Source organism: Ammospiza nelsoni, chromosome 5 (assembly GCF_027579445.1).
Source record: "Ammospiza nelsoni isolate bAmmNel1 chromosome 5, bAmmNel1.pri, whole genome shotgun sequence".
Classification (NCBI taxonomy): domain Eukaryota; kingdom Metazoa; phylum Chordata; class Aves; order Passeriformes; family Passerellidae; genus Ammospiza; species Ammospiza nelsoni.
In genome coordinates this window covers 6,744,988-6,757,095 of record NC_080637.1, presented here as the reverse complement: position 1 = coordinate 6,757,095, position 12,108 = coordinate 6,744,988, and the positions used below count along the sequence as shown (strand labels likewise).

At 44.4% G+C, this 12,108-nt stretch overlaps 1 protein-coding gene across 3 annotated transcripts in view; it reads right to left on the bottom strand.

The window, feature by feature from the left end:
- The window catches only part of CAMK1D (calcium/calmodulin dependent protein kinase ID), a 223,111-nt gene that overhangs the window by 8,795 nt on the left and 202,208 nt on the right, over positions 1-12,108 (bottom strand). For all 3 annotated transcript variants that reach the window (XM_059471485.1, XM_059471486.1, XM_059471487.1), the window contains exons 9-10: positions 5,074-5,161; positions 3,780-3,918 (exon numbers count right to left, since the gene is read on the bottom strand). In XM_059471485.1, coding sequence (XP_059327468.1) covers positions 3,780-3,918; positions 5,074-5,161 — 227 coding nt within the window. The remainder of the gene's footprint in view (positions 1-3,779; positions 3,919-5,073; positions 5,162-12,108) is intronic.

Genomic DNA, 12,108 nt, shown 5'->3' with positions numbered 1-12,108 from the left:
TTACACAGTTACCATATCTGTCCCAGCTCTCAGGCTGCCACAGCTCTCAGCTGTCCTATCTTCCACTGTCCCAGCTCTCCGGCTGCCACAGCTCTCGGCTGTCCTATCTTCCACAGCTCTTCAGGCTGCTACAGCTCTCAGGCTGTCCTATTTTCCACAGCTCTTCAGGCTGCTACACCTATCTTCCACAGCTCTTCAGGCTGCTACAGCTCTCAGGCTGTCCTATCTTCCACAGCTCTTCAGGCTGCTACACCTATCTTCCACAGCTCTTCAGGCTGCTACAGCTCTCAGGCTGTCCTATCTTCCACTGTCCCAGCTCTCCGGCTGCCACAGCTCTCAGCTGTCCTATCTTCCACTGTCCCAGCTCTCAGGCTGCCACAGCTCTCGGCTGTCCTATCTTCCACTGTCCCAGCTCTCCGGCTGCCACAGCTCTCAGCTGTCCTATCTTCCACTGTCCCAGCTCTCCGGCTGCCACAGCTCTCGGCTGTCCGGGGGATTCCATACCTTCTCCTTGGCTGCATGTTCTTTATCACGTCGGGGTCACCAATTGTTGTTATTATCTTATTGTATTTCTTATTTCTGGTGCACCATCTTAAAGTCCATACCTTCTTGCTGGTCCTATTATGCAGCTCCTCTCTGCAGCACAGTTCCTCATGGCTTCCATAGGGGCTCCTCCCTGGGCTCTCGACCCAACCCCCTTTTATCCCAGAGCCCTTCATGAGCTACAGCTGCTACCCAACCAAGGATCCCACAGCTGTAGCTCATCCAGAGCAACAGGACCCACCTATCTAATACATAGGACTCTCACTACATATATATATATTCACAAGGACTCCTTTATAACAATACATATATTCAGGCCCCTACACCTGGGCATCCTGGGAAGCTGCTGATAAAGAAGTACAGTGGGTCAAATTCATTGCTGAGTTCCAGTAAATCTAGAGGGAATGTAAATTTCTGTGACTTGGACATCAGTCTAATGGCAGCTCACATTGCTCCAGGCTTTGCTGGGATATCTGCAGGGCTTCCAGCTGAGATGTAGGCTGATGTGAGGTTGAGCATGTCTTGAGTACCAGGATTCTGGTGCAACAAAAGCTGTTAGGTGGGGACCTGGCAAGGTCACCTTGCTCTGATAAGATGCAGGCTCAGAGTGATTAAAAATACAGTTCATTTTTCCAGAGTGCTGAATAAAGGATGGATGAAGCCTATATCAATATATATTCTCAGTCTGAAGTTTGACATGGCCTTTTGACTCTTCAAGACCTTTTTGATACTTGTTGGGACTTTTAACTACTTTTCCATGCTTCAGTGTGGCATTTCAATCTCAAGGAGGATTATGCTGTACCTATACTCAGCCACATTCCATTTCCCATTGACATTTCATCACTTGGCATCACATTGCAATTTATCTAGTACATTAAAAATACAGAGCTCTAGGACCTATAAATAATCTAAGCAGTCCAGTCATGACTAAATTGAATAAACCAGCCATGGACTGAGAATCAGGCCAATACACTTGAGAAATCCTGGCTGATTCCCTTAGGAATCCTTTCCTGTTTCCTGAGAAGTAGAATAATCCAGCCTAATTCCTGATCTCTGCTCTGCCCTACTACAGAGGGTTTGGATGCAGCCTGACAAAATCTGCTGTCAGGCAAAGGCTGTACTTAATTGTCTTCAGTGGTGTGAAATTGCTGCATTTGAAAGTATTTGGAGAGTTGAAAAACTGTCTATTAATAGCACCAGGCAGCATTCTGTTGTGTAGTGGTGGCACAGCTGGATCATGGAACTTGCTGCATGGGATCTTTCTTGTGCAAAGAGTCTGTACCCAGAGAAAACTGCTGAGAAATAAAGAGGTAGGACAGAGACCTCAGAGATTTCCTTTCTCCTATCAGGAGGTACTGGATGGAATGTATTTGATATGTCAGCTCCCTCTTAATTTGCTGCTGGCTCTCCTCATTGGTTCTCTGGGGCTCCAGCATCTCCTAACTCTTTAAATTATTTCTTAGAAGAAAAAAACCTCTTCTGCATTGTCTGCCAAGCTGGACTTTAGCTGGGATGCTTGGAAATCTTCCAATATTTTTCTGCCTTGTATTTCTGGCATGTAAAAACTCATCCTATCTTTACACATCTGGTTTAATCCTTCATGTCCTGGTTGGCTTCACCACTGCAAAATATGGTTGGATTCTGCACAGGGTTCTGTAGTCATGAAACAGATTTCTTTCTCTTCCCATCCTTTCTGTTCACACGTTTTAACACTTTTCAGACTACTGATTGCCATTAATTAACACCATTTGAGATGAATCAAATGGATGGATGGAGATTAATTACTCACCAGTTTAACTGCATTAATCACCCACCAGTTTAGCAGCAAAGCATTCATCAGATGCTCTAGACTTGACTGAGGTCCAGCCTTGCCAAACTGCAGCAGAAACCAAAACCAAGGGATGTTTCTCCCACACAGGGGGTTTTCTGCATGGCTGCATGGCCAATGCATGGTTGGGAGTGTTTTGAGGATGGTCAGCATCAATCCTTTGCAGGTGCCCGGTATGTGCCAGGGGCACAGTGATGTTTTTTTGGCAGCAGCTGTAGGATTTGGTGCTGGGCATCACAAGGTATCCCCACCAGGCCCAGTATCCAGAGAGAAGGGGCTCTCCCCTGGCTCAGCTACAGCACAGGCTGAAAAAATATCTCACAGGGTACCCAGAAGGCAGAACCCACCCCAGGTGTGGGGGAAACAGCAACCATGGGAGCAGGAGGAAACAGCTTCCACACAGAGCTACTGGGACTGTGACTGGTGGAATATCCTCAACAAGGAGCAGGGGGTGGCAAGCAGGGGTGGCAGAAGCAGAGAGCAGCATTATCCAAAATCTATCCTGAGCAATAGGTGCTTTCAGCTCTAGGATAGTGCAAGGCACAGTCTAGAAATGACTACTTCAGTCCACAGCAAAGCATTCCTTTTTAGTGTTGCATTTTAAAGCAACCCCCCCAGCTGTAAAGTCCACATTCCTCCATTTCATGATGTAAAATATCTACAGATGGACAGGAGAGAAAAGAAGAAATGCTCAGAAGCCAGAGAATAAACAGGCTTCATTGCAAAGGTTGCATTTCTGTCTTCCAAATAATCCCTTTGCTGTCATGTCCCCTTCCCTAGCATTCACAAAAAATATGTATCCCAAACATCTGAGTCCAGTGGGCAGCTTGCAAATATCAATTACAGCATGAAACAAACATGGCAGAGGGTGAAGTCCCATAGTGGTGCAGAGTTTGAATCCTGCTCAAACAAATGAACCTCTTTGTGCAGGAGCTTAACTTGGACCCAGCTTCTTAAGAGAGAAGCTGGGTCTGACTGGCAGGATCAGTCTTCTCCATGGAAATGGAAAGTAAGGCAATTTTTACAGAAAAATGTCCTATCATAATACTGTAAACCCAAACTTAAACAGTTTGAGTAAACTTTTTCAAATTTCAACCAAATACAAAACTTTGTAGTTGCTGTGGGGGTCTGGGTCTTTTTCCCAAGCAAAAGCCCTTTTTCTCCACAAGAAACTGTGATTTTCTCCCAGAAATCACCGAACTAAAACATATATTTTTTTTTTCTCTAGAAATCGCAACATAATATTTCTGGCCAGCCAAAAAACGATGGCGTGTTTCAAATCCTTATTTTAACCACCTGCTTGCACAAAGCCAAACCTACGAGCAGCGAGGACTGCAGCCTGGGGGGTCGGGGGGAAAACGGGGATCCCGTGGATTTTCTGGGTTTTCCCAGGATGTTGGCTACTCACAATCTTTGCGCGTGGCCGCGTCGGGGAGCGGCGTGGCCAGGCTGAGGGTGCTGGAGACGCTGGCGCTGGCGCTGTCCAGGCTGCTGCCCAGGTGCAGCCGCCGCATGTGCCGCACCACCGCCGTGGCGTTGAACGCTTGCTGCAGGAAAACAGCGGGGAGGAAAGGGAGGATGAAAACAACTGGAGGCAGAAGGGTTGCTCGTGATCCTCTCCTGGCTGCTCAGAGTGTCAGAATGGGAATAAGCCTGTTATCTTTCAAATTTTTTTAATGGATTTTAAACTAGGAAGTGCATTATCAAACCTTTGTTGTCCTAGTGCTTAGCTGGGATGCAGCAGCCTACCACAAAATTCCTCTGACTGCCCTAGAGGACTCAAGCCCCTGCCCAGGGGGCTCAGAGACCTTGGCACAGAGCCCAAGACCCCTGTGCCTTTGATTTAGCCCTTGGAAAAAACAATTACCAACATTATATGAAGAATTACAAGTCAAGAGAGTTTAAGTAAAATAACAGTTTATCACAAAGTGAAAAATAAATAGATTTTTGGGGTTTTTAGAATGGGGCTCAGGGTCACAAGATGGAGGAATCTGGGTGTGTCCAGTCTTTCTCCTTCTTCTTCTTGGCCTCCATCTTCTATTGTGATGTTGGCACTTTTAGATTAGTTTAGAGTAGAAGCTCACTGTCTAACATAGGTGATAGGTATTGGGAAGTTATGGTAAATAATGTACATGTAGTTTTTAGTATAAAAAGACAACATTGCCTCTGAGTGCAGCCAGTGTGCCTCAACCCGACCTGCCAGACAGACCTCAGCAGGTCAGAGAAAGAATGTTAAATGTTACAGATAAGAAATAATAAACAACCTTGAGAACAAGAACAGAAAAATCCTGATTCCTTCTTCAACTGCCGGGCTGGGAAAAGAGGCCTGTACGTATCTCAGAGTCACTCTGACAAGCAGAGATTCTGAGATACAAGAAAGTCATATTTGACAAACCCATTCCTGCCCCAACACACATTTCTTTGTGTCCCTGTGTGGTGCTGACCCCACTCCACCAAAAACCCCGGGTGCTTTAGCTGTGAGCAACCCTGGCCCCATTTCTCACACTTTTTACATTTGGTACTTGGCAAACACCACCCTGTATAAGAGAGTGATGTAACCTAAGCCTGGACCAACCATTTTGACCACAGTTTTGGGCCACAAAAGCACTGCCCTGCTGCAGGGATGTCTGTATGGCAGAGCTGTGAGTCAGTGTTAGTGTCAGTGCCAGTGTCAGTGTCACCCCTCAGGACAGGTCACTTACTCTCCATTTGCTTTTTGCAAAGTTCTTCCGGATCTGAGCGCTGACCGACTCGTGGATGTTTTTGTTGAGTGCTGTGTCTCCAGCAATCCTGAAATGGACAGAGCAGACACATTTTAAGAGATCTTTTCCTCCCCTTGAACACTCTTACTTTTCCCCCACACCTGCTCCCAGGTGTGACTGCACCTGCAGTGACAATGATTTCATTCACAGATGGGCTCAGACTGCCCGTGGCTGGCTCTGCTGGCAGCTGCAGTGGAAAATCTGGGGCAATAAAAGCCAGTGTAGATAATGTTTGTAAGTCTGGCAGCTACAAAGAGGTATGGGCTGATTTTGTTGGTGCATGGCTGCTTTCTATCACCATTACAGCCCCAGATGAAAACATTCTACCTTTTTTTTTTTCCTTTACATCCAAATATTTAACATCAACAGGCTGAGACTACTTTTAGCCTCAGCTATGCAGAAGCTTCCAGAGCCACTCCAACCTGTCTGATTTCTGTTTGCACTGGAGATTTTCCTGCCACCCTGCAATGTAAGTAGTCATTCATCAAGATTAATGTAGACTTACAGCAAAGCAGAGTCATGGACACTCATTGAAGCAGCACAGGCTGCACAAAGAGCTTAAGTTGAGCAATACTTAACCTAAAATAATTGATTGATCTTGTATAGTTTCTTTAACAGATTAAGATACATTCAAATCTTCATTAAACTCTGTTATTTCAAGGGGATTTTATTGATTAATTTAACTCCTCAAGGCATGAGATCTGTTGGAATATCAGTGAACTGATGTTGGGCCATGTGCTGGGGTAATTAGTGCTGTCTAATTAGGTGATGCAAGAAGGCAAAGATTGCCTTCTATGTTGTATGTGATACTTTCAGAAAATTTCTTAGCCACTGTGTAGAAAAACAATGTGAATTAGCAATAAAAAATTATAAGAAATTTAATAATCCACCAGGACCAGAGTCTTCTAGTCTGAGGAGCTCCAGCAGGATAATCAGAAAGTCTGGAGGACTCAGCAGTCATCAAGTCCTTCTGCCCACCCCAGCTCTGCCAAAATAATTTTGACAAATATTTGACAAACCAGTCCCTAAAGATCTTGGAAAGATGGAGACTCCTCAGCCATCCTATTCCAGTGCCTCACTACCTCCTAGAAGACATGGAAAATAGTTTATTCCCTTTGTCTTTGAAGCATCCTTTCACATATTTGAAGCCTGTTATCATGACTTCTCTCAGTCTTCTCTTCTCTAGACTAAACAGAGTTTCCCTGTTTCTTCATAATTCACGTTTTCTAATCCTCTGATCTAGTGAACTCTTCTGGACTTTCTCCAACTAGTCCACATCTTCCTTCGAGGGCAGCACCCAAACTTTCTCAGTTTTCCAACTAAGGCAGCAGAATGGCAGCATTGCTTTCTGCTTTTAAAAGAAAAAACTCTGCTTACATACCCCAGCCTGCTGCTTCCATTTATGTGTCCCTGTGTTGGAGACACCCCTTTCACTTTGCCCAGATCATTCCAAACTGCTCTTCTAAGGACATGCTGCTTTTTCTGCCTTCATGTCATTGGCATATCTGAGAAGTGCTGAGCCTTCTCCAAACTGCTGCCCTCCTTCCAGCTGACAACAATCTCCCAGGATCTTCACCAGAGAGATGAGAGGAATGCCTTACCCTTGGGAGGAAGGACTAAACCCTCATGTCCCAAGAATGGAGACCCATCAGTCCCACCCTGCTGTAACTGAGCTCATCTCTGTTGTGTTATTCAGGAGTGCTGGAGCCAGCAGGATTGAGGGCAGGAGGAGCAGGGCTCACCCAGCTGGGAAGGGCCCTCACTGCCATGGAAACTCTGCCTCAAGCAGACAGAAGGATGGGCAAAGCACAGCTCCCAAATGGCACCTCACCTCCTCTCTTTGGGTGCTTGTGCTGTTGATAGAGAGAGGTGTTTGGCTGAAAACTGGATGATCTTCAGATCTTTCTTTGAAGATTACTCCTTCTGATCACCTTTCCCACTGACAGCAAGGCAAGTTGGGTTTCCTGGATTTCCCACTGGGGCCAGGTGACCAAAATCTTTGTGAGGCACTATCTGGGGATAAAGCATCATGTTCACTGTTCCATCCTCTGTCCTGCACAGTGAATATTGCCAGGCTCAGCACAGACCCTGGTGGATCTACTGGCTATCATGAGCATCCTCACATCTATACCATATATATTTAATAATGAACTTTAGTTCCCTTGCTAAGAAGAGAAAGAATGAAACTAATAGATAGTGGTTTTAGGGCATTTATAATTATTTCCCTTCCACATTTCCCTAACTCTCCAAGTCCACAGGCTACAAACCATCTCATTTTTCCTTTTAGGACAAAAACACCTTCATATCTTTCTTTTTTTTCTTTCTTTCTCCCTCGCTCTCTAGCACAACATATACTTTGCCTCTAGAAATCAGCTCAATTTTCACTGAGAAACTGCAATCAACTTGAGCTAATCAGACTGATGCTTATCTAGTCCTGAACAATAGTTTCTGGCTTTGCAGTTAACTTTGAAGTTAACTATGTCAGCTCTGAAGTTTTTTTTTACCAACTGTTCTACTTGGCCCAGTAAAAGACATTGCTTCTACCTACCACATACATACACAAAAATAAAATTAAACAAATCAGAATAGTGCATAATCTGTTATCCTGCTGAGCATCACCCAGAACCAAGCAAGGACTGATTAGTCTAAGTGATATCTGGATTTTCTCTCAGCATTCCCATTTTTGCAGCGCCTGAGAGCAGCTGCATCCTAACAATGCTTTGGGGAAATTCATGTTGAAGCTGGTTTTACATCCAGTTGTAAATACAGAACTGTCTCAATGCACAGAAAAGAGACCGAGAATGATTTCTCCCCATCCCAAACACATCCACTGAAATTAAAGAGGGTATTTCTCGTGAATAACCAGAACAAATCTAATCCTGCACATGAGAGGAATCTAATCTAATGATCAAATATTATTTCATAGTATCTAATTTATTTTACCTCTCTAGCTGACTTCAAACTTATCACACCAATTTATCTGGCCATACCACTTCTAAGCTTTGAGAGGAACCTCCAACACAGACAAAACCAGCAAATTTCCTTTTGGACAGTTCTTCCTTAGCATGCTGCAAGCAAAAGTCTCTCTCATCCTCCCTGCCCACAATGGCAGGCAGAGCCTTTCATCTACCATTATTTTCTGAACCTTGCTTCTGAAGGCAGCCAACTCAAATGCTGTGCTGGCCAAAAAGTGCTTGGAAATACTCCTGAGTATGATGACAGGAAACATGGAGTTAGCTGTAATGGATAATGCTGAGGGATCATAACTCTTCTATATGTACACACACACACACATCCATGCATGTATATAAATACACACACACTGTATCAGTGTGTTCCAAAATAAATAGAGTGTGGGGATGAACTCGATAAGAGTTTGATTTAATGTTGTAAACATCAGCAATTCCCTTCAGGAAGGCCTTTTCACACTTCAAACAATATTGTCTGAGAGCTGAGCTCTTTGTAAACCATGTCCTTTCCCTGGGTGGAAATTATTATCTGGCTTGTGCTCTCTGGCACACGATAAACACTTGGAGTCATGGTCACAATTTGCAGAGGCTCAGCCCTTGCCAGAGCTTTGTGATTCCTCAGGGTGGGTGTGGCTGGATGCTGGCACATCCCAAGGATCCTTTCTCCCTTGGCACAGCCAGGATCACACTCCTACCTGCAGACACTGGGGGTCCAACTGGTGCCACAAGCTCCTTCTCCTTCTACAGTCTCTGTATTTACAATCTCTACATGGAGGCCATTAATCCATCATCCTTTAATTTAGATGCCCCAAATTGCCTGTGATGCTGTAAGTGCCTTCAGCACACAGCTTTAAATCCCATTTAGGTTCACTTGGTTAATGCATGATGGAGTAAATAAATTCATGGCAGCCCTTCTAAGTTCTGTATTAGCTTCCTAGCTGCTGGACTTTGTCCTCGCCCTCTGAGCTCTGTTCTCTTTCCCTCTGATCCAAGCCTGGAGGCTGAATTTAGCTCTTCAGGACCTAGTTTGACCTGATGGGGAGCACATTTTGATAATCCTTGAGGGTCCCTTCCACCTCAGGATATTCTATGTTTCTGTAAGTCTATAGCTGGAAAAACCAGGTCCTCAGGTTTCTGCTGCTCCCCCCTAATCACTGCAGACTGAGCCACTGCCCTAAACAGGATGTGGGCTCTGACATGGCAATATATTTAATAAACTTAATTGCTGTCTTTAATATGAGCCAGGGAAACATTAAAATGTATCAAGCTGCAGCAAAATCACCCCATTCTTTTGTTACCTTCATTTTCCATGTCCTTTTTGAAAAGTCACAGTGGGAAAAGCTAAGCAGAACATTGCACCTTTGCAACACCCCATAAACAGTGCAAACCTCACTGAAAGATATATTATAAAATAAATAACTTTTCCAGGGGAAAGCATAAGTCACCTGTATATTAAACTGGAGAAATCTGAATAAATGGACACGCAGGGGTGGACTCATTACACCAACAAGTCTCACATATTGTACTGTTTCTGCTGTCATACTTCACTGCAATTATTAGCCTCCTTTTCTGCCAGCTCTGAGTTTAACACACCATCCCCCTACCAAGGCCATTTGATTATAAATAGCCAGACATCACATAAATGCAGGCATGTGGTGAGCAGATACACTGCAGAAAAGTGGGCCATTGAGAAGAAGTATTGACTTTTTTTAGGGTCTGATGCTGTGCAAACATTTAGTCATGCAAATAGCTGTCTGTTCTGGAGCAGCTTCCCAAAATTCAAAGATATTATTAACCTTAAAGGCACAAATGTATTATCTTGCAAGATTCAGTTCCTGCAAGCCCTGTTTGGAAGGATTTAGTGAAAACACTGTGATTAAAATAAAAGGTGTGTTTTAGAATCAGTTTGTTCTTCACAAATACTGCATATTGAAACAACAAAATTTCATGGCCAGGTAGCCATGTCATACACAGTTATCTACTTTTAGCACAATCAGATTATAAAATATGAGTTAATTATTCATGATGTGATAGATTTCATCCTAATTTGCGAAGATCTCAATGATCTGAAACTGCACAGGAAGAATTCACAGGAGGAAGAAAAAGGGAAAGGTGGAAGATGTTACCACATGGATTGACCTCACCACATATCTATTAATTATCTGCCATTTGCACAGCAGCAGTGACCCAGGGAGGCCTGTGCTCTGCTGATGAAACAAGGAGACAAACCCAAAATCTCACTGAAGTCTGGCAAAACTCCCATTAGCCTCAGTGGAATCAGGATTTTGCTTCATGAGAACTCTAGGGTTCAAAGATGCTTCTCCAGTTATGTTGCTTGTGCAGACAAGAAAAAAATACCTTTTATGAGCAGCCATCAAGGGCTGCTTGCAGTGCAAACACTCTGCAAAAGCATATAATTTATGGGACCACTTCAACCTGCTCTGATCATCCCTTCCCACTGAGCCAACAGCTTCAGGTACCTTTGTCCTGTGATAACTCACAGAGCAGATGCTCTCTTGGCATCACTGTGGAAGGTGATGTTGCTGGGGGGATGTGAAATCTATGCTCAGCTGAAAAGGGGCTGTGGCATGATCCAAAAGCTGTGGTGGCCTCTCTCTGCTGGCTGCACATGTGCACCCCTGTCTGCAGCTGCTGCAACACTGAATGCAACCATGAGGGAGAGGAACTCAGGCCTGGAGCTGCTGGAAACTTAAATATGCCCAGGTTGAGAGAAGGACACAGCTGACCACCGAGACAAAGCACAGAACTCTCTTCCTCCTGCACTGAAAAAGCCTTCCCTCCCTTCCAGGAGAAGGAAAGGATGTCACTGCCACAGATGGTATGGCTAGAATGAGAAAAGAAACAGCAAAACCCTCACTATTTCCTGACATAAAGAGTCTGGGTGGAAAATGCTCCTTGAGCAATGCTTTGGCAAAAGGAGATCCTACCACTAACTCCAAAACAATATCTGGGTGAGCAGCCAGGATTATCCAAAAAGGCAATTGTTACTACAGGACTCAAAGCCTCCAAAAATAAAAAATCACTGCCCATCTCTGCAGAGAGGTCCATAACTGCAGTGTCCATGTTACAGGGAGCTCTCAGAGCAAGGGGGAATGAGGCATGGAAAGCTGCTCATGGGGAGGACAGAGGCAGGTCTGAAGCCATCCATAGCTTTGGAAACCTCCATGCTTTTCCTTTTTGTCCTCTAATCCCCTGGCATACACTCTCCCTGAGTCAAAGGGAGGTGGATTCAGGGTGTGGAGTGCCAATGTGTTGAATATTTTCAGCCTCCCTTGTGCAGTGCCATTTGCATGTCTGACATTTCAAAGGCTGACCCTGAGCTGTGCTGTGTCAGAAGTCTTGAAAATGAACCACTGGATGGCAAAGTCAGCCTGGCAGAAGATGACCCTCTGCCACAGAAATGGGGAAAAAACCTTTTTGGGGGTTGTTTTTAAATGGAAAATTGGATTCTGTGGAAAATAGTACGAATTATGTAGCAGCCTGTGAGTTTCCATTGGCCCTTGGCCATGACATGCAAAAGAAAAAAAATAAAACCACACACAAAAAAGGAATGAAAACACTTTTTATCATTTTGTTCCTTTTAGAGGGCCCAGAAGCTGTGTGTGTTACAAGTGCCACGTTTCTTTGTTGCACTCCAGCCACCAAAACAGATGTAGCAGGGCCAGAAGCTGGATGCTTACATTTTGTGTATCTTGGATGTAAGGCTTTGGAAAATCTGTCTCTGAGTTGTACAAATGGTCACCTCACTCCCTGCTGGGAGCTGCATTCTCATTGTTTATTCTGTATTCCTAATACTGACTTGTTTAATTTCCTGAGGCTCAGGTCAGTATCATTTAGAACCAGTCTGGGATTTTTTTTTTTTCATCTCACAAAAGTGGGATTTCATGTCTCAAATTTCCTTTTTGTTGCACAGACAATGCAAAAGGAAGTGGCATTTGGGGCAATTTTGACAGCATAAAAACAGAGTGTAATGCACACCTGGGGT